Genomic DNA, 25,253 nt, shown 5'->3' on the forward strand with positions numbered 1-25,253 from the left:
CCGCCAACGATGACGGTCATTATCTTTAACTCCACTCACCCCTGGTGAAAAGAAAAAGGCGATGTGTGCATCCCATCACATTGTAACCCTTGCGTAACCGCTAATATACTAGTACTCTGTACTCCGTACCCTTGTGTAGAACCTGGGAAAGCGTCAAGTGACATTCTTCGAAAATTGAGGCGTTCAGCCTTGAAGGAAGTATTGGCCGCAGATCGGACCGGATCGCGGGTCGCTCAGACAAGCAGCATTCCATGGGCGGTTAAGGGCCAAGGTTCCTGACTGTTGGGTTGGTTTTCGAATTTCCTTTTTTAGTTTTTCTTTTTGAATTTTACTTAGTTCCATTTCCTGATTTCAGTAATTAAATTAAAGTCTACGCCGTATGGAGTACAAGGTAGGGTAATGTAAAAAAGTAACCAATCAAGACATTATTCACTAACACCGTTTTGGGCAGTGAAAGGGGAGGGGGATAAAACTCATCAAAGAAAATAAAGAGAAAAGAGGAAAAAAGAGGAAAAACCCTCCCGTAGGCCCGTGTGAGATCCATTCCATGGACTATTTGCATACCGGTTCTGGTTACTGGTTCTATAGTACGGAGTACGAGTAAGTACTACTCGTATACAGTACTTTTAAGGTGATTAATTTTGGTGTTCTGGTCGGGTACTTTGTACCACTCCCGTCTCCGTCCTCTACGTATACTCCGTACTAAACTATGACTCTGATGTTCGCCTTAAGCTTATGTTCCATGTTCCATGTTCCCACAGGTCCGATCCCTGCTTATTTGTTTTCCTTGGATTCGGTTCCAGGTTGCCCTTTATTTGCGTCTAGGCTCATTTCGTTAGTGTCAACGTCGTGTCATCTTAGCATGTGCGGTGGAATCGTGGAGCTGGGGCGGGTGGTAGATCGTCAGGGCTCCCTGGATTCCCTTCTTATAAGGTCGGTCGACCTTGCCTGATCTTCACTTGAATTAAATACCCTTATTAGTCGCTGTTCCTGCGGAACGGCCCTTCTATCACCTTTGATCACCCTGTTTCCCTACTGCTCTCTCTATACGTAAGCTATCTCTTTCTCCTCCCCACCTTTATATACACTCAACTAAACCCTCTTCCCTAGTCCACTACTTCTTACTCTCAACCCTCTTCCTGTTTCTTTTTAATGGCCAACTACTGGCAATCTCAGCCTTCTTCAACTGGCTCTCAATGGCTACATGCCGCTCCAGCTCATAGTCAACCAACCATGCAGGATCTGGTCCGTGCTTTCCCTCGGCCGAGACACACCCGGGTCATGAAGCCTCGTAGTGCTGGCAACAGTCCTTCAGCAGTCACGAGAAGACGATCAACAGTGAATCAACATGTGATGCAGGCGATGCCCTCACAGTACCAGTCCTCCTTGGAAGAAGCTCTCTTCGCATCGGCCTCTCGGAACTCACGCCCGATTAGCTGGCATCCTTCATCGGCAAGAACTCGGGGCCTCTCAAATCCGCAATGTTATCCCGACTTCAACCCGGATACCTATGCTGGCATGGGAACCGTCCCTCAACAATATCTTCCCCAAACCATCTATGGTGGCGACAATATGATGTCGTATCCCATGACTGCTGATGCTACCTTCTCGCCCAACGACTACTTCCCCGTTTACTCGGAGATGCAGGAGGATTTGCCACTTCCACAACAAACACCGGCGCTATCCATGACTGGCTCGCAGGTCGAGCCGATGGCTTGGGACGTCGCCATGCCCGAACTTACCGCAATGAACCCGGCCTCCGATAACTGGTCCATGGATATGCTCTCAATGGGCACCAACATTCCCCCACCAGAAACCACTTGCCCAAGCTACGTCAGCGTTCCTTCACCGGGTGAAATGAGCGGACCATCGACCCCGGATTTCCTTCCCATTCAACAATTTGACGATCATTCCCAGCCCCCAGTCGAAGCTAAGAAGACTGGAAAGGCCGAAGAGGAGCTCGTCGGAATGGGCCTCTACAGCCAGCCTAACGGAACGCTGGCCAAGGCACCTCAAAGCAAACCGGGCACAGGACTCAAACTCGAGGAGACCTTCACTCCATCCGACGAAGAAAAGGATGCCGAAGGGGAGGATGACGAAAGCGATGAGCTGGAGCCATCGCCTCAGCAACCAATGTCTCGCGATGAGCCTGTGCACCCCATGCAAATGCCCTCTCAATCAAGCTTCTTTCCCAAGCAGCCCAAGCAGACCCTGAACATGCTCCAGCGGTCTTTCTTTTTGACCAAGACGAGGATCAGCAGGCAATCCCAGCCCAGCCTTTTCCGAGCTTGAACCAACCTTGCATGAATTACGGGTATGGTTGGATCTAAGATGATTACCCCGAGCATTCGGGTATCACTCACTCTTTCACTTTTCTTTGTATCTCCTTACTAGCGGCATAGCGTGGTGTTCATTTTTGTGATTTCTTTATGGCTCGGCGTCGGATACAGCGGAACGATACCCTTGGAACAACTTGCATCTAGCTAAACTACATTTACCTTGGGTGGTGTACTCAATAAATTCACACAACTAGCTTTACATATTTTGCTACCTCTCATTTTCTTACCGAGATTGTAAATACAAAAGCAGCCTAAAGTCGATGTGGACCTCCATCGATGGAAGTATACAATCCTGCCTGTTGATTGGCCGTGTCAATCACAATTCTCGGCAAAATCCACCAAATGGAACAACTATCTCCCGAAAGTCTTTTCGCAGCAAGCTGGCAACGCAAGGTCGACCGAACTCGTTTGACAGTGTATTGGATTTCTTATTTGTTGTTCTGATCCAATAGCAGAATGGCCAAGGTCATTTTCACGGCTTGGAAAACCAAGGCCCAGCTGGTGGAGGTGCGGAACGAATTCTATCCTCCGCCTTCCTACGCCGGCCCAGACTTGCGCTCTCACGGTTGCGCAGTGGTATGTGATATGAAATCTCTTCTAGTACAACAGTCTTTTGCTGATCCTGTCTGTGCAAGGTCGAAGCCTGGAAGTTGCGCGGCAATGTACCGCACCATGTTGAAGCTACCGCATTGTTGACGGACGCAATTCTGCATGATGATGCACAGAGAAATTCCATATTCTCGATTCGGGCTACATACTCTGCTGCCTTCTGTCGGTGAGTCTCTAATTGAACTCTATTCTTTTGATCTGCACTTGGAGAGAACACGTCCTTGCTATGGGGCTCTTTCGCCTCAATCTCTACATCCCACCAGTCAACCGCAACTAATGCGCAAACAGCTTCGTAACCGGTCTTGTGGATACCAAAATTCATGGTGTACGGCGGACAATGTTTCAGCGCGCTACAGATCTGGGCCTGCCAGCTTCTTTTGTGGAATTGCGGCACGAAGCAACCCACCGTGAGCCCCCGTCTCTGGTGGTACTGCGCAAAGCAGCACAGCGGTCTCTCGAATGGCTTTGGGATAACTTCTGGGCCGATATTTGTGATGAGCCTGGTGCTACACCTGCATTGACCCATGATGATGGTGTATCTGTAAGGGCAGCCTTGTGCGACGCTCTGCAGCCTCTAGCCGGCGGATCGGCGGAACCGGTCTCCAAGAAGCGGAAGTATGATCGATCCATATCGGTGGCTATGCAGCTGGTCTCGATCTGTAACTCTTCGGGGGCCGGTATTAGGCTTCTACCGGGTGTTTTGCTTGAGCAGGGCTTGTTGGTGCCTGCGGGACGGACGTGAGTACTCTTTTTGGTCGTGTCTCGGGTGTTGAGCCAGGGGTGGTGCTATCGGGGAGTACACGCTAATTCTTCTTCTACCTTTCACAGACTTGGAGATTCGCTGAATGAAACTTTGAAGGAACTGAGTACTGTGCTTCTCAAGGTTGCTGAGAGTCATCCTTCCTTTTTAAGACATCTCACAGAGGATATGATCAACGATCTCGCGTTCAACACCAACGACGCATCCAACAACCCCCATTCAGAGGCACTGTATCTGTGGCTTGCCCATATTCTCACATCTCCGGCTTGGGAATTCCACCGGCAATCTTGCCCTCATAGTTACGTCCTCCAGGCTTGCACCGAGAGCCCACACCACTGGACGACGCTGTTATCAGATCAGGTGAAAAAGCAGGCTGGGAAAACTTCAGCAGTACCCATTGCTCGATCCGGTACCAAGACTCGAGTTTCAAAGCCCCAAACTCGTCCGCAGTCGCAAGGTCCTACCTCCCAGCTCTCGGAAAAACTACTGGCACATGGATGGGGTCTTCTGGAACAATGGGATAGCCGCCCTCTGGGGGTGGTAGCAAGTAATTAGAGGATACAAACACAAAATGAACATGCTGCTGGCAGCTAGAGTAATTCACTGGTTATTCCAAGATCTTTAATTGAGCGGCCAATCAGATGCGATGTTATTACCAACAGCTGTCAAGCTCACGGGAAAAAGGTTCCTCCGGATGACGTTGGCAATCGGCGACATTGGTAATCAGCAGCGTACGGCTGTCTTCTAGCTCCCCGCATTGTGTTTGGAGTGATGAACTTTCTCAGGACTCAAGTATTTGCAACTGGCTCTCGTTTACTCAGATCTCAGGCCAGAGCCATGCATATCCAATCAATTCCTATGTGTACGTCAACTGAAACTCGTCCGCGCATTACATGCCGATCAAAATATCGAGAAAGACTGGAGCTTTGGCTTACATTGAGACAAATCGACAGGGACGGGGAAGGGCAACAACTATGCCTACCTTGTGACAGATGAACCAACTAAGCAGTCGGTGATCATTGATCCTGCTAATCCCCCCGAGTGAGTTCTTTGTTGAAGATTAGACAGATTCCAATGCACGGTACACAATGCTGATTTCATGGAATTGTAGGGTTACACCGGTCTTGAAGTCGCAGATTGATGCTGGAAAGATCGACTTGACAGCTATTGTGAACACTCATCAGTATGTAAACGAAGACTTGATGGGCTGAAGGTTTGCTGATATTTGACGAACAGCCACTGGGATCATGCTGGCGGTAATGGCGATATTGTATGTTTGACACCTTGGTCTGCTTGTCCGACATAGTACTGACATACTCTAGCTGAAAGAGTTCAAGGGCCTTCAGGTGATTGGAGGCAAGGACTGTGCGTCCGTTACCAGAACTCCCGCGAATGGCGAAACTTTCAAGATTGGAGATCGTATCTCAGTGAAGGCTTTGTACACCCCTTGCCATACACAAGACAGTATCTGCTTCTATATGCAAGATGGAGATCAGCGTGTTGTATTCACTGGTGACACCCTTTTCATCGGCGGTACGTTTATCATCCATTCGCTGACCACCGTGTGGTGGCGGGTGACGACTGAGAAACATGAATTGACTCTTGGATAGGGTGTGGTCGATTCTTTGAGGGAAACGCACAGGAGATGCACAAGGCCTTGAATGAAACCCTTGCAGCTTTACCCGACGACACCAAGGTTTATGTATGATTTCTCCCTCCCATTATCGGCCACACTACTTACACCGACTTTTCTAGCCCGGTCATGAATACACCAAGGCGAATGTCAAATTCTGCATTGCAGTTTCACAAACAGAACCGATTAAGAAGCTTCAGGCGTTTGCGGAACAGAACCAAGAGACCCAGGGAAAGTTCACTATCGGTGATGAGAAGGTTAGATCAAAAATTCCTCAATCGCGACCCGAGCTAACAGAGATCTATAGCTTCACAATGTGTTCATGCGTGTCAATGTGAGTTCTTTGTGCCTTGGTTTTATCTCTTATACTCACAAAAAATGTCTAGGATCCCGAGATTCACAAGGTTACTGGCAAGACGGACCCGGTGGAAGTGATGGCCGCGCTCAGGGAGATGAAGAATTCCATGTAAAATCAAGCCAGGCCATAGAAATTAACGTACATCCTATTCCTATTCCGCCGAGGTGCTGAATTCTCGCAGAAAAGGGAGTATTGAGGCTAAAAAACTGCCAAGAGATAATCTAAAACCAAAAGTGAAAGAGTGTAGATCTCTAAGGACTCTGGGCCAATGACCCCGGAGAATCGGGCGAAGGCCGAACACGAGGTGGTTTTCCAATGAGGGGATCGACGTCATACCCACTTTCTTTTCATCCCACTTCAGACAAACATCTCCAGCACCCCAGCGATGGACAAATCCGGTGATGATGTATGTGGTACTCAGACTAAAATGCGACGGTGACTGATCAATGCCGTAGGGCTATGGAGGGGCTGGAGGGGCAAGCGACAATGAGGGTCAGAACCACCTAGAGGTACGTTCCTCCAGTCTGTTGACAGCTCTGAGCTAATCGCTCCCGTATAGGTAGTATTCTACCCGGACTCCAATCATCGCCGCAAGTCTTCCCTCGTTACGATGGATAAGCCGAAGGTCCGACCTCATCCAGCCCAGGACGACAAGACGACCGCGTGCTATGTTCACTCTCTCATCGCGGGCGAATGGACCGCTCCCCCTCACAACCCGAAAGACACAGAAGAAGTTATCCGGACAATAAAAGATGACGAGAACCAGCCTCCAATATCCGACCCAACGGCGGCGAATGCAGAAGATCTGGTCTCGGTGGTGGATGGCGATCACACAAGCGCCCTCAAACCATCCCCGACAATCATCCAATCTCGCCATCTAACAAAAAGACAGCTATCAGACATGGCTTGGAACGTGCGAAAGCTCTCCAAGAAGCTCGGTAGCATCAAACTCAAGCTCACAGTCAAGAACGTCTTCGTGGTCTGCAAGGTTCAGGATGAGTCACTCGTCAGCCTGACGCGCAAGGTCACACATTGGCTTCTCTCCAAGGACCGAGACTCCCAGTACGTGGTGTATGTTGAGCGTCGACTTGAAACACATCCAGATTTTGGGGCGCTGCAGCTGGTAGAAGAGGAGCCTTCGGCAGAAGGCCGGCTCAAATACTGGGACCCCAAACTTGCGCAGCAGCAACCACATCTGTTTGACTTTGTAGTCACACTGGGTGGTGATGGCACCGTTCTTTACACTAGTTGGCTATTCCAGCGGATCGTACCGCCTGTTCTTTCCTTTGCGTTAGGCTCATTGGGATTCTTAACGAACTTCGATTTTGCAGACTATCAAAAAGCGCTCGAGAATGCGCTGCGAGATGGTGTTGTCGTCAGCCTGCGACTACGATTCGAATGCACGATAATGCGAAGTAAGGCGCGACAGAAAGATCCGCAGTCGAAGACATTGGCAGATCGCGACTTAGTTGAGGAACTCATTGGCGAAGAAGGGGAGGATACATTGACGCATACCCCGGACCGAGTGTATGAGATATTGAACGACGTCGTCCTCGACCGGGGGCCAAATCCAAGTATGATGCCAGCCTCGAAACCGTTTACGATACTCTTTTTGGTATACATAAGGCTAACAACGTATACCAGCCATGTCTCAAATCGAACTCTTCGGGGACGACGAGCATTTCACCACTTTACTTGCCGATGGCATCTGTATTGCGACCCCCACCGGCTCGACTGCTTACAATCTCGCCGCTGGCGGATCTCTTTCACATCCCGAGAACCCTGTCATTCTGGTCACTGCCATCTGTGCCCATACGCTCTCCTTCCGGCCCATTATTCTACCAGACACGATTGTTCTGCGGATGGGTGTGCCGTACGATGCACGCACGAGTTCATGGGCTAGCTTTGATGGACGTGAGAGGTATGTATATCGTCAGTGATCCTTGACGTGTCAGTATTAACAGCTCCTCCAGGGTCGAGTTACACCCAGGCGATTATGTGACTGTCTCAGCCTCCAGGTATCCCTTTGCCAATGTCTTGCCCCCTGGAGGGCAAGGCGAGGGCTGGGTGCACAGCATCTCCAAAACTCTGAATTGGAATTCGCGACAGAAGCAGAAGAGCTTCAAGTAGCTATTTGTCGAAGCTACGCCTCCGCTCGTTGGAATCTGATCCGCTCATCTACGAAAACATACTAAATCGACATACAAGCTACAGCAATTTGGACATTCGATTTGAATCCATGACTCTCTTAATCTAGTAGCTTCGTGTAGTGTCCATAGCAACAAAAGACCTATCCACTTGAATTATTTTTTTTCGCTAACAAAATGGGTCACGGTTTCCGGGGCAGCTCCGCTCGGGCTATAAAAGGCCGTCGCCCGGCCCGAAAACTTTTTCTTCTTCATCTTCCTCAACCACCACTGAGAGTTGTCTTAATGTTGACTTCTCTCTCTGGTCACAAATCAGCGACAATCTTCATCTTTCACTAACTTGGTACGTTCCGACTTGCTCTATTTCACTTTCCCTCCCAAGTTCAGCCATCGGCGCACGCCGTTCGATGATGAAAACTTTTCCTACATTCGCAGTTTCCACGCTAGCCATCGCTTGAACCCAATCAAGGTGGCGCTGAGCGGAATATCTTCCTTGGATGTCTGAGAACTATTTGGCTGTTCTTTTTTGAATCTTTTTTCAACCAACTTGACGGTCGAGACAATTGCTAATTGTCTTTCAGAAACAGATTAGTCTTTTGCATAATCACATACTCCGGATATTATACCTAGAGTTGCTCTGCAACAACTGAGCTCTCCAAGCCTCTTGATTACTCTGAGCTAGTGGTCGCTGGCCTTGAATGGTAGCGTCAACCAGCCTCAGGGTGAGCATCGGACCTATGGAGTCTCATAAAATATATGAATATATGGCACTTGTCACAGAACCTCATTTTCCTATCGTAATATCATAATCTCACTCGTAAATCAAAGTAACGCGCATCTCGTAAAGCGGCGAAATCTCGTCTGGAAGCTCAGTCCTGCACTCGAGGCGGATGTGCTCCGCCGTATCCACCCATAGTGCTCGACTCCGTACTCCAGACCGGTTGAGCTTGATTATTGACAACCATATTCACCATGGCGGCGCCGCCTCGACATGCAACAATGCTGTCCATCAGCAATGGGACAGACAAGCCAGCAACACAGACACAACAGACCGCACTACCACAATCCCCGGGCCTGCGTGTGCCTTCCAATCGCAAAACCATCTACGACCGACACCTGAACCGCAGTCGCAATGCAGAGTCCAGCCGAGCAAGCTTCGCCTTCTTGTTCGGGGAAATGGTCACGTATGCCCAGCGGAGGGTAACCGGCATTCAAGATCTGGAGAAACGGTAAGCTCTCCCTACCGCACCTGCGAGTCCTGGCAAGACTCGAATGCCCGCCACCACCACCTTCTTGAACTACATACTAACAGTGCTCCCCAGCTTAAATGAACAAGGCTACCCTCTTGGCCTCCGCCTCCTCGACCTTCTATTCTACCGCTCAACCTCGACATCCTCATCCGCCCTCTCAAGCTCCTCGACCTCATCATCACCTCCAAACCGCCCCCTCCGCATCATTACCCTGCTGCACCTGATCCACGGACCCCTCTGGCGCCTCCTGTTCGGCCGTGCTGCAGATGCCCTCGAGCACTCCGTTTCCCCAGACACCCCGAACGAGTACATGATCACAGACAACGACCCGCTGGTCAACACGTATATCAGCGTGCCGAGGGAAATGAGCATGCTCAACTGTGCGGCGTTTGTGGCCGGTATCATCGAGGGTGTCTGCGACGGATGTGGCTTCGAGACTAAGGTCTCTGCTCATAACCAGCCCACGGAGCTTTGGCCCAGTCGAACAGTGTTCTTAGTCAGGTTCGGGGACGCCGTTATGGAGAGGGAGAAGGTCTTGGAGCGGTCCGGTGTCAAATAAATAATTCATAGATCTGTGGCGTTCGGCGCTTGAGGTTGTGGGTGGTTAGATGCTTGGGCTCTGTCGTGGTTATTGCATTATGGCACTGATCACTCTTTTTACGAATTCATGCTAGCACATGTCTTGGTCGGCGACTTGTTGGCTTTAGATTTCATGTGCGCTTATGTACAAAACTCCTTGATCGGCTGCTAGATATGACAATATAGTTTTCCTCCAGGAGAGGATATGCTTTTGTTACATGGACGGACCCCAAGCCTTCCAAAGACTGGAAGGTTGGTAGATCAGAGTGCAGATATCAGCTCAAAGTGCACCAACGCAACTGGCGAGTGCATCGAGGCACGACCAATGCCACGAGACCAGGAAATCAAGGAAACGTTCGCTTTTTCGAGCATCACGAACCCGTCCGTCGGCGCTTTTCCCGATCCTCGTAGGGCGACGGACTCCGTTTCCTGCGCTCCCTGGAACGACTGCGCTCCCGACCGTTGTCTCGATCATCTCGGTCCCGCCGGGGTGATCGCGACCTCGATCGCCTCCTAGGTCTCACAACACTGGCATTCGCACCCGTAGGCCCCCGGTCTCGATCATCACCAGGACGATCAGGCATGAAGCGCTCATCTGTAACGCCCTCAGGCGGGCCATTACGCCGCCTCCGATTATCCAGCCCATCACCAAAGCGACCCGTATCCTCAGACTTCATGTCCTTATAGCGTGTGCGTCCTTTCTTGCCCAGCTTCGTCATATCCCGAATCTGCATGTACTGGGGCAGGGTATCACGGTTGACGTCGTCTTCAAATCGCGCACCCATGAGGTTGCGCTGATCAATGCCTTCGGCCTCGAGATCTCCACGGAAGAAAGCACCCTTGTGGAAATAGCGCTGCATGAAGCCCGACTCGCCGCGGTTCGCCTCGCGTTCTTCTTTCTGATTTGCGATGAACTCGCTGTCTTCACGGTCTCGTTCTTCGGCAGTAAGGTTGCGCCGACGCTCGATTTCTTCGCGCTCTTTTTCGGTTTCTTCAATTGCTTCGCGCTCGCGCTTGACTCGCTTCAATTCACGCAGTTTCCACGCTGCTAGCTCTGCTTCGGCGTCGAGACCATCTGTATCGTCGATTGCTTCTTCTTCGTTGGCTTCCACAAGATCGTCATCATCCCATGCGCGATTGGCGGCTGAGCGTGCGATGGCTTCTTTTTCGAGTTGGTCGCGGATAAGCATGTCGGCTTTTTCTTGCCGTTGGGCGGCGCGCTTGGCTTCTTCTGCCTCTGCTTCCGCATTAATTTGAGCTTGTGTCTGGCCTGCAGACTCTTGGGTCGCGTTGCGCTTGTCTTTTTTGATGAATGTTGGTCGGATAAGCATTCGGCGAGGCGCTTCGTCTTCAGAGCTGCTTTCTTCCTCTGAACTTTCCTCCTCCTCATCTTCCTCCTCTTCCTCTTCCTCTTCCTCGTTCGCACTCTCGGCTGTAGCAGTTGTGGGTGTAGGTTTTTGCGCAGGCTTTATGCCCTCTGTAGGTTGCGTAGCTTTTGGCGCGGGCGCGGGCGCGTCCTCGTCCTCGTCGGTAACGAATCCCTCCTCATCATCCTCTGCTGCCTGCTGGGCTACCGCTGCGGCGGGGAAAGAGCTTGCTTTGGGAGCTTGCTGCCTCCGGCGCTGCGCCTCAATGCGTTTGCGACGCTCCTCCTCTTTCTGTGCCTCTTCGTCGTCTTCTTCCTCTTCCTCTGAAGACTCATCTTCAGGAACTGCCTTTCCGGGACGATAGCGACTTGGCTTGATGGGGTTTTTGGTCATCCCCCGGTGGGAGGAGGGGAGTGGTGGAGGCATTCTTGCTCAGTCGTGGGAAATAAGATGGATTGGGGAAACCGGACTCAAAAATCTGGGCAGAGCTCGTAAGAGCAGGCACTGGTCCCCAGAATCTTGTCACAGGAGTATGTGGTGACAGAATGTGGTGCTGGTAGGTGAGGGTGAATCCGACTCGAGCTTTTGCTTCAAATGAATATATAGTCACGTGATGATATTGGATCTTCCGGTGTAGAAATCACAGTTGCGATTGAGATATCTTCTAGAGTCGGTTGTAACGAGGACTGGCTTAAATGAGTAGAAAGCAGCAGATCACAGGCCAAAATGCTATAAAGATGCTCCACATTGCCAGTAGATGTATCTTGTTCACTCCGGCCTTAATATTCTCGCAATCACCACGTGATCACGCGTTTCCAAACGCGCACTGCTCCCCGCCGATAGCCAAGCTCAACCTAAACCTTCTGCTGCCGACAAGAATCCAATACCGAGTCCAGGATCCTCTCATTCGCAACAATGAATACAATTCCACAGACACCCCGCATCCTCCCGCAGCACCTCGAAGCTTTTAACTGCGCTCCACCTGGATCTAACACCGCATACACTGTCCGCCTTCTCGGAACCGTGACCGCGCTCGACGGTGCCAATGGAACCCTCACATGCGGCGGCAATGGTGATATTGCCCTCATGTTGAAAGCAGAGAGCCATCTACAGATCGGAAAGTTATTTGAGGTCATTGGCAAGGTGTCCCCGCTGGAGAACGGACAGGTATGCACACGGTTCCCAAGAAGCACTTGACCTTTTGCTGACTTGTGTTTTCTAGTCTGGCTATGGACTCCGAGTTCTGGCCTGTGTTGACTGGGGTAACCCATCTGACTGCAGTATGTGCTATTGCTTACTTACACATGGGTATTGAGCTAACTTAATCGATCTAGACTACAACATCTATGAACAGGTCGTTAATGCCACACATAGCTGCTCGTCTATCTTCTATAACCATTGATCATTCGCTATTGTGGGGAATTAAAATATTGCTCGGATCTTGTGACCGAATCCTTGTCAATCCAATGATGCTATGAAGATGAAGCAGCCGAAAAGTATGATGAACACAACAACACCGCGCTATCGATTGGCTTAGGTGCTTGTGCTAAATTGTAGCTCTTGTGGAAGGCCTCCGACGTAGCCGATGAGCATGGTCCCGATGGTGATTCCCTGATGTGAGGCTCCTATTGTACCAATCAATCGTCCGGCGTGGCATCGTAAACTGTAGTACATCAGTATATTATCGTTGTCATCGCACTTTGTCACGGCTGATGAATCCTGTGGTTGTGGTATAAGCCATTCTAGGCAATTATCCAGACTATAGCTGTTAATTGGTGGTCGTTGTTTGCATGGGCTGTGCCTTTGTGGCTTTGTCGCTTCGTGGGATTGTGGCTCGGTGTGAACTGAGGATTCCTAAGACACTGTCTTGTCTGTATCGTCTCGTGGCCTCGTGGGTGGTATCAGCCTTTGCATCCGGCGTGCGAGTCTCGGACGGGTGTCATTTGTTTCTGAGTGACGTAAATCTGGCTTCGTGCTCGCGACTTGGGCGTTACTTTTGTCGCACTTGGGCGTTGCTTTGGTCGCACTTGGTTGTGTGAACTCACTTTCTCAGGCCGTAGCCCCAGTCGTAGATCCTTTGCATGACCGCCAAGAACATCGTAGTCTCTGCTTCGTGAAAGCAACATTTTCGGTCATCTTTAATCTGTTTTCGGGTTCGAAGCTCCCGGGAGCCCGCTCGGGGCGGAATCCACAAATTGCGGGGCAAGCTGGGGTACAGCGGAAACGATCTCCAAATGCAACTTTAATTCTACATCTACTTTGGAACATTCCTCTATTAGCATAGGCCTTATGAATCAGCATGGCTAACATGATGTTATTGTTTTATCTATTGTTCTTCAAAGTATATGCTGTCATTCAAGCTAGCTGAGAAATAAATAGGCAATCGAAACCAAGCTTGATTGTTGAAGGTTGGCAACGCAATCGACGCCCACCCTTGAATTTTTCTGGCCTTCAGCAGCCCCAGAGGTATGAATGCAAAGTCTCAACTCATTTCATCTCTTTCTCTCCTTTCCCCTCTTTGCTCTTCACGTTTCCATTTATCTTTAGCAACATGGCCCCTTTTCAATGCCGCGCCTGCCCTCAGGCATTTCCCCATCGGGAAATCCTTGATGAACATGAGACCAACACTGGTCACTATCGCAACCGCTACCCTTGCCTGATGTGCCCTGCGGCCTTCTTCACCCAAGATGAGGCCGAGGACCACATGGATGTATTCGGTCACTTTGAATACAAATGCGAATCCTGCGGCATCCACTTTCGCGAGTCAGGTCATCTCAAGATGGTACGTATCACCCTCCTAGGCCATTCAGATAGGACGGTGTTACTAACAACCATATGGCACCTGGAGTCCAACGTGCATAAGCCACTGATCCACCAGTGCCCTTTCTGCCCTGAAATGTTTGGCACCCCTTCCGCCGTGGCCCACCACCTCGAAAGCAACTGCTGCCCCATTGCCACATGGGAAGATGTCGAGCATCTTCACGGTATCCTGCGGTCTATCGACAAGGAAGGCGTATTCACCCTCCCCAAGCCTGTCAACCGACCTCTGCCTCGCTACGTCAGCCACAATGACTTCCACAAGTGCCTGATCTGCGATCGAGTTTTCAAGCGGGAGAACGGGCTCATGGCCCATCTTCAGTCCCCTGTTCACCGACCCATCATCTATCGTTGCATCCATGATCGTGAGCACTGTGACAAGAAGGGCTTTGTCACTCTTGCAGCTTTCTATAACCATCTGGAAAGCGGTGCCTGCGGACGTCTGGACTTTGAGTTTGTTGAGGAGTTTCACAACATCCTCGCAGACGCTGCTATGGTGCAACGTCCTCTCTACTTCGCCGACCTGGCGGTGTAGGTGAGTGCATTTCTCTGATCTGGGCCGTTTGCAACTTTGCCACGGCCAGGTGAATTGACCAGGCCCTCTTTATTCTTATTTCTTTTTCTTTTTCTCTTTTTATTCTTATCATTCTTATCATTCCTCTGATTCTGATCCGTCAGCGGCTGATTTCCGTTCATTCTGGTCGGCTGACGAGCGTTCTTATTCGGGCCTGGTCTTTCTTTTTATTGCTATCTCAATTCAAGTCTAAAAAGTGCATGCCAGTTCCACGATAGCTACTAGTTATGTATGTACTGCGAGTGCGCTTCACCATTTGGCAAATTTTGGCCCGGGGCGCGTGCTTTTTGGTACATGTGGCTCTGAGCAGGTGGCATGGATGGGACGGGTTTGAACGAGCGACCTGCACAATACAGGATGAGGCGCACGCCAACTCGCCAGCAAAGCGAGGATTTCCCCCGAAGGGAGTCGATTATGGTGATCCCCCAATGTGCAAACGAATGGTGCCACTAACGCTTATAGGACGGCTCGGGGACTACATTTCCATGGCTAACGCTGGGCAGGGCTTAGGATGTGCTACAAAGCTAACCTCGCAACCTTTCAAGCCCTGGAGGCTCCAACCTTGGCAGGTTTCAGTGTATTCTAGTCCTGGAAGTTGTGATTAGGTAGATAGCCAATATACTATACGTTCACTGTATTTGTTTGCAAGGTAACATTTCATCCTGACACATTGTTTTTAGAAAGAGGGTAATATGAAGGTTTTTGATATCATTTCGTAAATCTATTTGAGTCAGGTACCTAGGTATCTTGAGATAATCACGTGGACTCGGGTGGTCAGTGTATGGGTGGGAGCTCCATCGAGGTAGCTCCAGTCATCAGTTAAAACAAAGAAAGAAATAAGTCTGTAGAGTAAGTGTAGAGCCATTGCTTGAAGCAAGGTAAATCCCACAACCGAACGCCATCGCTAAAAAGAACATGCAGGGAAATCAAAAGCATAGGTAGGGGATTAAACAGGAGAAGTGGCATCTGTTCCTTGACCCTGGGCCTTGGGCACATCAGGGACAGCGTCAGAGCTGAAGAATCCAGAGTCGGGAACGCCAACATCATTGAAGTTGAAGGGAAGAAGAGAAGCCTGGAAGTCCTTGTCGTTGGTATCGGCAAAGAGGGACTTCAGCAAATCGTCAGCAGGTTGATTATCTGCATCAGGAGATTCAACAGGAGGGACATAATCCTGGGGAAGCCAGTCAGCCCAGTTCTCGCCGGCGAACTTGGCGTTTTCAAGCTGGAAGTTGGTTTGATCATTTTCGTCGAAGATATCGAGCATCATCCCTTCAAAAGATGGAAGGGAAAGGCTGTCGTCAAGGGTGGCAGGCTCCACGTCGGGCTTGGCGGAGGCCTTCTGAGACCGAGGAGAATGTTCGTGGAGCGATTGAATGCGCTGCAGGCGCTCCGCCGACAGACGCGCTGGGGACATGATACCCAGATCTTTGCGTTTCTTGAGGCTTGGGGAGTTTCCGAGGATGGCCCGTTTCTCGATTGCGTTGAGACGTGGGTTGCGGCGACGAGGGGTCGGGCTAGCGGAGTCAAACCCAATGGATGCACTCTCGAAAAGGTCGTCGAGTTCGTCACGAGGGATCGGAGCGGCGTTCTCCTTTTGAGTGAGTTTGTCATCCTTTGCCAAGGCAATGCGCGGACTGCGACGAGGAGAGCAGCTGTTTACCATGGAGGCATCAAGTTCCTTCAAGGGACCATCTTTCTGAATGTCTTGGAAGAGTGACCTTCTCACGGATTTGGGAGTAGTGTTGACTGCATTTGCCCGGGCTTCGGGGCGTCTCACGGGGCTCGACTTTGCCACACGATGCATGGTGTTTGTGGTGTCCAACTTCGATCGACGGCGTCCAGGGGTCAAAGATGCCGGGTGTGGCTCCTCACTGTCGCGTGGCTCGTCGGTGGCGAAACGAGAACGATCATCAGGAGTAGCACCGTCTTCGTCGTCGTCATCCATGTGGGGAGTATCGCCTTCAGGATGAACTGAGGACAGATCGGTATGTGCTGGAGAGGAAGCTGCGACCGTGTTCGCAGATGCCTTCTTTGGGGCGGCCTTGCTGCGAGTTCGAGAGGCGGGGCAAGCATTGAGAGGGCCGTCTGCGCGGGTCTTAGAAGGCCGCTTCTTGCTCTTCTGGCCGTTTTGAACTCCTCCCGACTTGGTCCACTTGTGTTCTGGGCGCATGTTCTTAAACTTGTGTAGCCACAGACCGCAGGGATTGCAAAAAAGCATCTGGCTCCATGATTCGTCATCGAGTTCCATGCCCCTTTTGAAAATCTTGAACTTGATCATCTTGTTCTGGTCGTTTCGCTCCATGGACTCCCAAAAGAGCATCTGGGAGGAAATCATCATCTGTTCCGCGAGAACATCGTCGCCGCATACTTCCTTCACCCAAGCTCGGCGCCAGCTAGGAGTTTCAATTGAGCCACAGTTTTCGCAATAAGGCGGAATTTCACCGTTGGCAAGAGCGGTTTCCAAGCGCGCTCTGCCATTGGACTTTGTCTTCGAGTTTGCCTTAGGCTTGGTTGGTGGTGGGAGCTTCGCTTGTGTCTGAGGGTTGGAGCTATCGGTCTTGCATCGCAGGAATGTGATGTCAACGGGGGCAGGAGGGGCAGACTCTGTGGGGACAGTGGGGATGACAGGATCACTGGCTGTGATTTCAGAGCCTTGGCCTGAGCTTCGATTAAAGAATCGGGGTGCTGGTGCAAGGGGTTTGGGAGCTATGCGCTGCGCACCAGAGCTTGAAGTGGGTCGCCGGCCGATTGCTGCCTGTGGGTGAGATGGGGCCCGGGTCTTGGGAGGTCCAGAGTTGGCGCGAGCCAATAGAGGAACTGCTTCCTTTACAGGCTGCTCTGAGACATGTTCTTCGACCGCCACGGGATCTTTGAATGTCCCACGGGCAGTACTGACAGTGCTTACTGGTGAGCTCGCCTGCACAGCAGTGCGAACAGACCGTTGGTCCTTGGAACCTTGCGTTATGGGACCACCCAAGGTAGCGGTTTCATCACCAAGAAGCTCGTCCAAACCGGCGCTCATGAAGCCTGAGTCGGTGTCTAGCGTCATAGTAGGCAGAACCGGGCTTGAGCGGTTGTGTAAACGACCATCGAAGACCGGAGGCGATGAAGGCATGCTGAAGGACTGCTCAAAGAGCCCCTGATAACGGGAATCTTCCGGTGAGGGACCGGCAGCATCTGTGGTGGGCATGTCATCGCTCATGGCATATGGGGAAGCGTATGAATCAGGGCATGAGGCGACACTGTTTGTTGATGACTCCCGCAAGAGGCTGGCGGTGGGACGGCTTCGGCGGTGGAAATCAGAAGGACGAGACATAGGCGTGGGTGGGCGTACAGGCTCCTCGTGGGAATGCTCGGCGGCGAGAGCAGGGTTGACTGGGGTTGGGCGGTGAATTCGAACAGAAGCTGCTGTGCTAGCTGCAACACGAAGTGAACTTGGCTGTCTTTCGATATTTGCACCCGATTTTCCTGGCCAACTAGCTTGGTACACCTTGGCTCTCTTCCGTGGCGGAGCTTCCGTATTTTCCTCGTCTCCACTGCCATAACCGGACTGGATGGAGCCTCTTCGAAGGTTGTTGTGTGACAATTGTGTCTGGTTGTCGCAGTCTCGCATCGAAGCACTAGATGAAGGGCGAATCATATCGCTGTGAGGAATACTCTGCTTGTGGTTGTAAGATTGGTAATGGGCCGGTGTTGAAACACCGCTGGCAGCATATGAGTGAGAAGGCGAGGCAGAGCGGGCTGACGCATTGGACGGGAAAGAAGCAAACTCTCGTGGTGTTGATCCTTCACTCAAAAGCTGATGGAACCTTTCGATTCCAGATTGGTTCATAGGCGAGCCAACACGGTCGTTGGCACTTTGGCTTCTCTGTTCCATCAAAGCAGGATTCTGGCGAACGAAATTTGTCCATGACTGTGTATCGAAGTCGTTGTGTGTGGTGGTTGGAACAGGCACCAATCGAAGTTTGACTTCGAGTGTCTCCTGGGCACCTTTCGAAAAAAGACCAGCAAGTGGATTCTTGCAAACCCGGCCTGTGATCATGGTTTTTGAAGCTGAAGCCTCAGCTGAAGATGAGTTGGCAAGAACCCATGATAGCATGCCTTGGCCAACAAGAGGAGTGTCGAATTCAGAGTAGTCGTAAGCATATACCGTGTAATCCTTGCCTATTTGACCCACAAGCTCAGGGCTGGGATATATTAGCAACCACCACCCGTTCAGATTGAAAAGAGACAAACCTGGCAGAGACAATTGCTTGGATACATGTCTTCAACTCAATCACGCCAACAGTAGTGATTTCGTCTAACGAGGCAGTTTGGAGGTCAAGGACATGTGGCCACCGGGCCAGGCAATTGGTCTTGTTTTCGTTATCGAATGTGTAAAGGACCTTCACTGCAAGACAAAATATGTTTAGTTCCTACTCAGTAATTCCGAGTCTCAGTGGGAAACATACGCCTCATGGGGCGGACATCGATGCCGTCCTGAGACTCCATCTCATCAGACATTTTTGACCACCATGCAAGACGGTAGGTTTTTCAACTTCGAAGCTGAGGTGTGGTTGAATGTAGTGAGGGGCAAGACGAATTCTTCGAGCTCAAGGTGTGGGACTGGAGGTTTCAAGGTGTCGACAAGTAAAAATTTGCGAGATGGTGAGGGGAAGTGAACAAAGGAGGGAGAATGGAAGTGTCGAGCACGTCTTCACGTAGGATCGGAATGGAAGGAAGGGTACGGAGTAGCCGGCGATCAACAGTACATATCTGAGATCTCGTCGACCGGGAGAATGGTGGTTATGCAGGAGTAGGTAGTGGAGGGGCCGGTTTCTGCAGGGCTGGAATGTTAGCAATTGATTGACATGCCCTGGCAGCAGCAAAGCACAGGCACAAAAAGAGAGAAAATCTCATAGACCGCTTCTTACCAAAAAATCAATTAGAGAGAAAAAGGCAATAGGAACTCCACTAGCTCTGCATGAACCGGAAAGTGTGGGAGGAAGGGGGGAGTTAAGTAGAGAGAAGCCTTGCATGCGCGGTAGCTATCTCAAAGATCTCCAAACAAGCGTGACGCGACGTGACCGCGACCAATCGCGACCTCGGGAAATGGCTGGGAAATTGACACCTTAGCGCCTTATAAAACAGGCGTCCAAAGTTTCTGATTCAGGTGTCGAGATCGCGGGCACGTGACTGGAGCTCTCCGGCCAATTCACGACAGACACTGCGACCTCATGGCATCCTCGACTTACACGCTTTCTTAATATCCACCATGTCTACAGCTCCTGACCCCAAGATTCAGTAGGTTTATCCATTGATGACTCACAATCCAGAAGATCAATTCGCTAACTCAAACAGAGATCTCCTCAACAAGCCCAAGAGCGAGCTCACGTACGTGCAATCCGTCATCCAACCCGTCATATCTTTGCCCTCCATCCCTTTCCATGCGAGTCTGCTTCCGAGTAATCGCTACCCCTCTGTTTCTGCCTGGGAAGATCAGCGGGGTGGGCCACGAAGCCCGCATCTCGGAAACTTCTTGCGACTGACAATGCCCAACACATTCTTATGCAAGCTGCGCAAAGCATTACAAGGAGAATAGGAAAGAATAAAAAAACTAATCTTGCATTTTGCGTCGCAGGGAATATGAGGTCGCTCTCGTTGAGGAGCACGAGCTCACTGCCGGCCCGCTGTCCCTCCTACAGACCGCCACCCGCTCGCACACCCAGGTCCTGATCTCTTGCCGTAACAACCGCAAGCTCCTCGCCCGTGTCAAGGCATTTGACCGACACTGCAACATGGTCCTCGAGAACGTGAAGGAGATGTGGACCGAGAAGCCCAAGGGCAGCAAGGGCAAGGGCGTTAACAAGGATCGCTTCATCAGCAAGATGTAAGTGCATTGGTCTCGGAGAGATCTTCAACCTTTCAATTCCGTTGGGCCAACTTCTAACACAACCGCCATCTAGGTTCCTGCGCGGCGACTCTGTCATCCTTGTCCTGCTCAGCTGAGCGCGTTCTTCTTCCCCTCGCACACCACTATCCCGCCCAGGTTACATGATCCTGGGATCTCAAATTTGCGGGAACATTTGCACAGTACTTCGGGCCCATGAAAAAGTACCCGTGAGATAATCCCACGAGTCATCATGTAATCGATCTCGATACCCTTTTTTTTTCTTGACTCCCCCCGCCTTTTCTCCCTTGCTCCTGGCCCCGCCAGAACTATCACCCAATGCCATGTACATCTGCTGCCTTGATTGATTTGGTTTCCCTCAAAGTTACCGTTTCATGCAGATGAGACTTTTGGTGGATCTTCTCTTGTTTCTCAACCGGGGTGGGCTTAAAAAAAACCTTTGGCGTTTTGTTGCGTGGGCTGCTTGTCCCATTTTTTGTTGTAGATGGAATCCTTGGGCGGCGTCACCCTGGAGCACAGCTGGCTAGCAATGGATATGATGGAAAGAAGTCGATCCCACACCGTAACGTATGTATCTAAATGTAGATCTCAGAGCTCCGTGTGAACATTGTCTTGTGACATGAGGATCCCTTGCATTGACTGAAAGCTTCATGTTTCACCTGTATGCTGGGATTCCACCAAGTAGGTCAAACCTTGCTCCATATCTATCACAAAAACCCTTTCTAAGTGATTTTCAATGTCTGTGCTTGGTGTGAGGTATTATGAGAAATTCAACCTATGCGAGAAGTTTGAGGACGTGCAATTGCACCTATGATCGTATTGCCTCAGCAACGTCGTTGCCTTGAATACATCCGGTCCTAGGTGATCTGGCTGCAGTATGGAGATGCATTGAATGATTTCTTTGGATCACAAATCTAGCAAATCAATTTCCAGGAACTCATATTTCGGGGTTGGTTTCCTACCTTTGAAAAAAGCCCGCTCGGAGTAATGCCTATGCAGGATGTGGTTGATGTTTGGCCAAAAGTGCTGGAGAGGAGCGCTTGCTGTATCATGACTACAAACTACAAAGTAAGAGGAGGCTAGTACCCATGTGCTATCTGCCGTTATGAACTGCATACATGACATGCATGTTTCCTAGAAATGCTCCCTGGATCTCGCTACTTGTTGGTGTTGCTTGCTTGAGGCCGTATAGTACTGCTTGATTGCTTTTGCTTTCATTGCTTGTCTCTCTCAATTTGTCATGACTCTTTTAAGATGAACAGGAACTTTTACTAGTGTAACCAGAAGGCGAGCTAAACCGTAGATGTGTACAGCTGATTTCAAATCCAATCATAGAGCAAGTAGTATAACATACGCCCTCAGACATGAACCCGGATACAAAGCATCGCAAATGTAAACCCTCAAAGAAGCATGTAAAAAGTATCATCATCATAATTTTTGCCTCATAAGCCTTGCAACAAAGCCAAGATACTATCATTAATAGAAAGAAACCCAGCACACCGCTACGTAGAAAACCAAAACCGGCAAGACAAACCCATCAACATCTGAGCCCCTCACTCAAAGCCCCCTTAAACAGCCTCCGCAAGCCCAGTCAAGAACTCCGAAAGCCCATGAGCACCAGGATCAGGCACCTTACCAACCCAACTCGCCTCCCCACCAACATAAACACTCCTCCCCAAACTAGCCTTCATCGCCTTCGTAGACTCAGTACCCTGCTGCGCAGCAGCAGCAGCAACCCGCACCTCACCAGTCTCCGACAAAGTCTCAATGAACGGCGCCAGCGCATCGACGAGAGTGCGATCACCCTTCTTGGCAGGCGTGTACTTGCCAAGGGCATCGATGGATGAGCGCAATGCCGCGGCCCAGATTTCTGGTGTCACAGGCGTGGGGGATGAAGTGTCTTGTTCGCGGAGACCGTGGGCAAGCGCGTTCAGGAAGATGGCGTAGATGGCGCCGGATGTGCCGTCCATGACGTTTTCGACGACTGTGACGATGCGGGCGAGTGTTAGGAGGAGGTCGGAGGTTAGGGGGGCTGAGGTGTCGTTTAGGAGGGTGAGGATTGCTTCGGCACCGCGCTTGAGACCGATGCCGCAGTCGCCGTCGCCGACGATTGTGTCGTAGCGGGTGACTTCAGGCTCTGCGCGGATGACGCGGTCGAGGCCGGCACCGAGGACTTTCTTGACGGTTTGGGGGTCGACTGTGTTACGTTAGACTTGTATTCCATGTTTTTTTTTTTTTTTTTTGTGTGTGTGTGGGGGTAGGGATACGTACGTTGGAGGTTGCTGTGGATGTCCTCTGCAAAGTTCGAGTCCTTCAGCTCTACGGGGTCATCGCTTCGGTTGTCCCAGGTTGAGGTGTTGATCGGGGCAGACCAGCCGACTGCTTCGGCTGGGGCGTCGAGGAGCTCGAGCATGGACTTGCCGGCGCCGAGACCAGGGTCGACCAGTTTCATCAGCGAGATACTGAAGCCGAGTCCGTTCAGACTCGTTAGGAATGTGCCCTGGATCACGCGCACCATGTTGACTTCGTAGTCTTGCTGCAGTTGGCGGTATACTTCATCGGTGATACCGGCCAGCTCGAGCGGGCTCACACCACCAAGGTTGTTGATCAGTAGGACGAACTTAGCGTCCGGCTTACGGGTCACATAGCAGCGGTCGGGGTCGTTGTGATCGAGGAGCTGGAGAAGCATACCCTGAACCAAGCCGACCAGGTTGAATTTAGTACGGTGGGAACCTGGCTCGTTGTGGATACCCATGCCGACTTCGACTTCGCCATGAGGGATTGAGTCCTCCGGCACGCCGCGGCCAGGAACATGAACATGTTCCAGCGATGAGCCGAGGGAGACGAGGTTCTTGTTAGCCAGCTGAGCCAAAGCGTAGACATCCTCTAGTGAGCCACTGCGACGAGTTAGTACCGATAGATCATAGATCATGTTCCGGGGTTATTGAGAGAACGTACCCAGCTTCAGCCAGCGCACCAACCATCTTCAAAATCAAGACACCGCCACCAATACCACGACGACCGACCTTGCCACCCTTCACACGGCCAACGCCGACATCGTCATTGATAGCAAAGAACTCGGTGCGGATCCCAGCGGCACGGGACTTCTCCGCCGCCATGCCGAAGTTGAGCACATCACCGGTATAGTTCATTGGGATGATGAAGACACCATTTTCGGTGGGGACACGATCGATCGCTGCGCGACGGATCTGTTCAGCGGATGGGGAAGCAAAGATGGTACCAGCGACAGAGGCATCACATAGGCCGTGGCCGACGAAGCCCGCAAAGGCGGGTTCGTGGCCGGAGCCGCCGCCGGTCACGATGGAGACCTTGTTTGCTCTACGGGGAGCATCTGGGCGACGGAAGACAATTTTATTTTGCTTGTCGAGGGCCAGCGACGGGTTTGTGAGAGTTAGTGAGTTCAAGGCCGTGACGACCAGGTGGTTTGGGTCGGAGAAGAAGTGTTTGGCTGGAACGGTCAGACCCTGTGGAGCCGATCTGGGGACTAGACTCACTCTGCATTGTTGATCAAAAGTGGTTCTCAACCTCGGATCTTCGTAGATATAAGAGTAGATATCGAAATTGAAAGAGATATTATCCAAGTATTCAAGTCTAATACTTATACTCGTTACGTGTTGAGGATGCCGTAGTGGAGGGTAGGTTCACGCCAATCGGCTTTGTCGCTCGTAGTCAGGAGGGCGTCCAAGAATCACCGGGAGCCGTGGAAATCGAATAAGCTCTCAGATTGGAGTTGAGCAAGGCGGGGAAAGGTGGGCAGTGGTTCTATTCGGTTTTCTCGAGTCAGTCCGGAGGTTTTGGGTTCAGGTGGGCAGACTAGTTGGGATGGTATGGAGTATTGTACTCAATGTACTCGAAGTACACGAAGTATTGACCATTTATAGCCAGCAGGCTAGCACCAAACCAGCATTGTTCCAAGATTTGGGAGATGTAGTTGGGGGATACTCACGTTGTACAGGTGGCGAGCCTTGAGCGATGTGTATACGTAGTAGACTGAGAAGTTCAACGCCTGAAGTAGAAGAGGAGCACTCCCCCTCTTTATGGCCAACCAATTTCCAATCCGTATTTTTATTTGCTTTTGGGAATTTTCTTTCTGCTCACATGAACATCGTGAGACCAGCTCGAAGGTCTGGATCGGCGGTTCGGCTTACCCTCTGGGGATATCCCGTCAGGCACCGCATTCCAGAAGGGGCCTGCTCTTTCGTCCGAATGAGCTCCCTGACCGCCAAAGAACATTCGTGGAAGAGATGATGCATGCATTGTACTTCACGAACCGCCTATAATCCGTTCCGCAGGTACTACACGCTGCAGTCCGGTCCACTCTCCGAGTGAGGAGTTGACTGTCGAGCTGAATTGAGTAGGTTAGCCGGCTGGTGCACCTACCACCTCTTACTTTACGGCCTGTCCCTTCAAATGTTATTCTAATCTTCCTCTACTCCGTAAGTACGGAGTAATCCGTAGAGAGCCATGCATCCATTTGTCTAACCTTGGAAATATACAGATTCTATGTGGTACTGGACATTGCTCTACTTCGTATTCAATCTCTCCGTTCGCTATAGTTACTTGTAGGTCGTAATTGTCGTATTCCATGCCCAATGCCAATTGCCACCGAGGCGAATACTGGGATACCGCAATTCCAAGTGGAGACATCATGAGACCTGAAAAATAGAAAAAAGAAAAAGAAAAAGAGACAAAACAAGGATCTACGAAAGAGTTGGGGAACCCCAATATTCCGGGATCGACTGTCAGATCCAGGGGGTGGGGACCACTGGAGCTTCGGTACTTTGTTATAGGCTTAGAGACTGGGTCATGGGTTCAATTCAATATGTATCATATAATCTCAGCAGTTTCATACTTCTAATCCATGTCAATTGGGAGCAACAGACAGATGGTCTCATTCTGGACACGTACT

The 25,253-nt window shown here is 50.8% G+C and overlaps 10 protein-coding genes across 10 annotated transcripts; 7 read left to right on the top strand and 3 right to left on the bottom strand.

The window, feature by feature from the left end:
* Positions 1 to 1,152: 1,152 nt before the first annotated feature.
* N7506_008716 (uncharacterized protein) lies at positions 1,153 to 2,292 on the top strand (the record flags this gene model as incomplete). The annotated part of the gene is made up of 1 exon (XM_056958009.1): positions 1,153 to 2,292. The coding sequence occupies one exon, from the start codon at positions 1,153 to 1,155 to the stop codon at positions 2,290 to 2,292; it is 1,140 nt and encodes a 379-aa protein (XP_056807399.1).
* A 503-nt stretch (positions 2,293 to 2,795) lies between these two features.
* On the top strand, positions 2,796 to 4,263 carry N7506_008717 (rRNA-processing protein LAS1; the record flags this gene model as incomplete). Its single annotated transcript, XM_056958010.1, has 4 exons — positions 2,796 to 2,915; positions 2,975 to 3,114; positions 3,237 to 3,686; positions 3,861 to 4,263. 4 exons carry the CDS (start codon positions 2,796 to 2,798, stop codon positions 4,261 to 4,263), a joined length of 1,113 nt encoding a protein of 370 aa, XP_056807400.1.
* Positions 4,264 to 6,084: 1,821 nt separating this feature from the next.
* Positions 6,085 to 7,829, top strand: N7506_008718 (putative NAD+ kinase; the record flags this gene model as incomplete). Its single annotated transcript, XM_056958011.1, has 5 exons — positions 6,085 to 6,105; positions 6,155 to 6,208; positions 6,259 to 7,273; positions 7,344 to 7,620; positions 7,673 to 7,829. The coding sequence occupies 5 exons, from the start codon at positions 6,085 to 6,087 to the stop codon at positions 7,827 to 7,829; spliced, it is 1,524 nt and encodes a 507-aa protein (XP_056807401.1).
* Positions 7,830 to 8,818: 989 nt separating this feature from the next.
* N7506_008719 (trafficking protein particle complex subunit 5) lies at positions 8,819 to 9,655 on the top strand (the record flags this gene model as incomplete). Its single annotated transcript, XM_056958012.1, has 2 exons — positions 8,819 to 9,075; positions 9,169 to 9,655. 2 exons carry the CDS (start codon positions 8,819 to 8,821, stop codon positions 9,653 to 9,655), a joined length of 744 nt encoding a protein of 247 aa, XP_056807402.1.
* A 391-nt stretch (positions 9,656 to 10,046) lies between these two features.
* On the bottom strand, positions 10,047 to 11,468 carry N7506_008720 (microfibrillar-associated 1 family protein; the record flags this gene model as incomplete). Its single annotated transcript, XM_056958013.1, has 1 exon — positions 10,047 to 11,468. One exon carries the CDS (start codon positions 11,466 to 11,468, stop codon positions 10,047 to 10,049), a length of 1,422 nt encoding a protein of 473 aa, XP_056807403.1.
* A 489-nt stretch (positions 11,469 to 11,957) lies between these two features.
* N7506_008721 (putative ssDNA binding protein Ssb3) lies at positions 11,958 to 12,444 on the top strand (the record flags this gene model as incomplete). The annotated part of the gene is made up of 3 exons (XM_056958014.1): positions 11,958 to 12,209; positions 12,265 to 12,322; positions 12,377 to 12,444. 3 exons carry the CDS (start codon positions 11,958 to 11,960, stop codon positions 12,442 to 12,444), a joined length of 378 nt encoding a protein of 125 aa, XP_056807404.1.
* Positions 12,445 to 13,593: 1,149 nt separating this feature from the next.
* Positions 13,594 to 14,394, top strand: N7506_008722 (uncharacterized protein; the record flags this gene model as incomplete). Its single annotated transcript, XM_056958015.1, has 1 exon — positions 13,594 to 14,394. One exon carries the CDS (start codon positions 13,594 to 13,596, stop codon positions 14,392 to 14,394), a length of 801 nt encoding a protein of 266 aa, XP_056807405.1.
* A 985-nt stretch (positions 14,395 to 15,379) lies between these two features.
* N7506_008723 (putative GATA transcription factor (Ams2)) lies at positions 15,380 to 18,936 on the bottom strand (the record flags this gene model as incomplete). Its single annotated transcript, XM_056958016.1, has 3 exons — positions 15,380 to 18,620; positions 18,670 to 18,823; positions 18,885 to 18,936. 3 exons carry the CDS (start codon positions 18,934 to 18,936, stop codon positions 15,380 to 15,382), a joined length of 3,447 nt encoding a protein of 1,148 aa, XP_056807406.1.
* Positions 18,937 to 19,687: 751 nt separating this feature from the next.
* Positions 19,688 to 20,421, top strand: N7506_008724 (mRNA splicing protein SMD2; the record flags this gene model as incomplete). Its single annotated transcript, XM_056958017.1, has 4 exons — positions 19,688 to 19,716; positions 19,774 to 19,806; positions 20,054 to 20,302; positions 20,379 to 20,421. 4 exons carry the CDS (start codon positions 19,688 to 19,690, stop codon positions 20,419 to 20,421), a joined length of 354 nt encoding a protein of 117 aa, XP_056807407.1.
* Positions 20,422 to 21,891: 1,470 nt separating this feature from the next.
* N7506_008725 (uncharacterized protein) lies at positions 21,892 to 23,845 on the bottom strand (the record flags this gene model as incomplete). The annotated part of the gene is made up of 4 exons (XM_056958018.1): positions 21,892 to 22,520; positions 22,595 to 23,220; positions 23,282 to 23,792; positions 23,839 to 23,845. 4 exons carry the CDS (start codon positions 23,843 to 23,845, stop codon positions 21,892 to 21,894), a joined length of 1,773 nt encoding a protein of 590 aa, XP_056807408.1.
* Between the last annotated feature and the right edge of the window lie 1,408 nt (positions 23,846 to 25,253).

Source organism: Penicillium brevicompactum (assembly GCF_028827555.1).
Source record: "Penicillium brevicompactum strain IBT 35665 chromosome Unknown utg000006l_segment0_segment0, whole genome shotgun sequence".
Classification (NCBI taxonomy): domain Eukaryota; kingdom Fungi; phylum Ascomycota; class Eurotiomycetes; order Eurotiales; family Aspergillaceae; genus Penicillium; species Penicillium brevicompactum.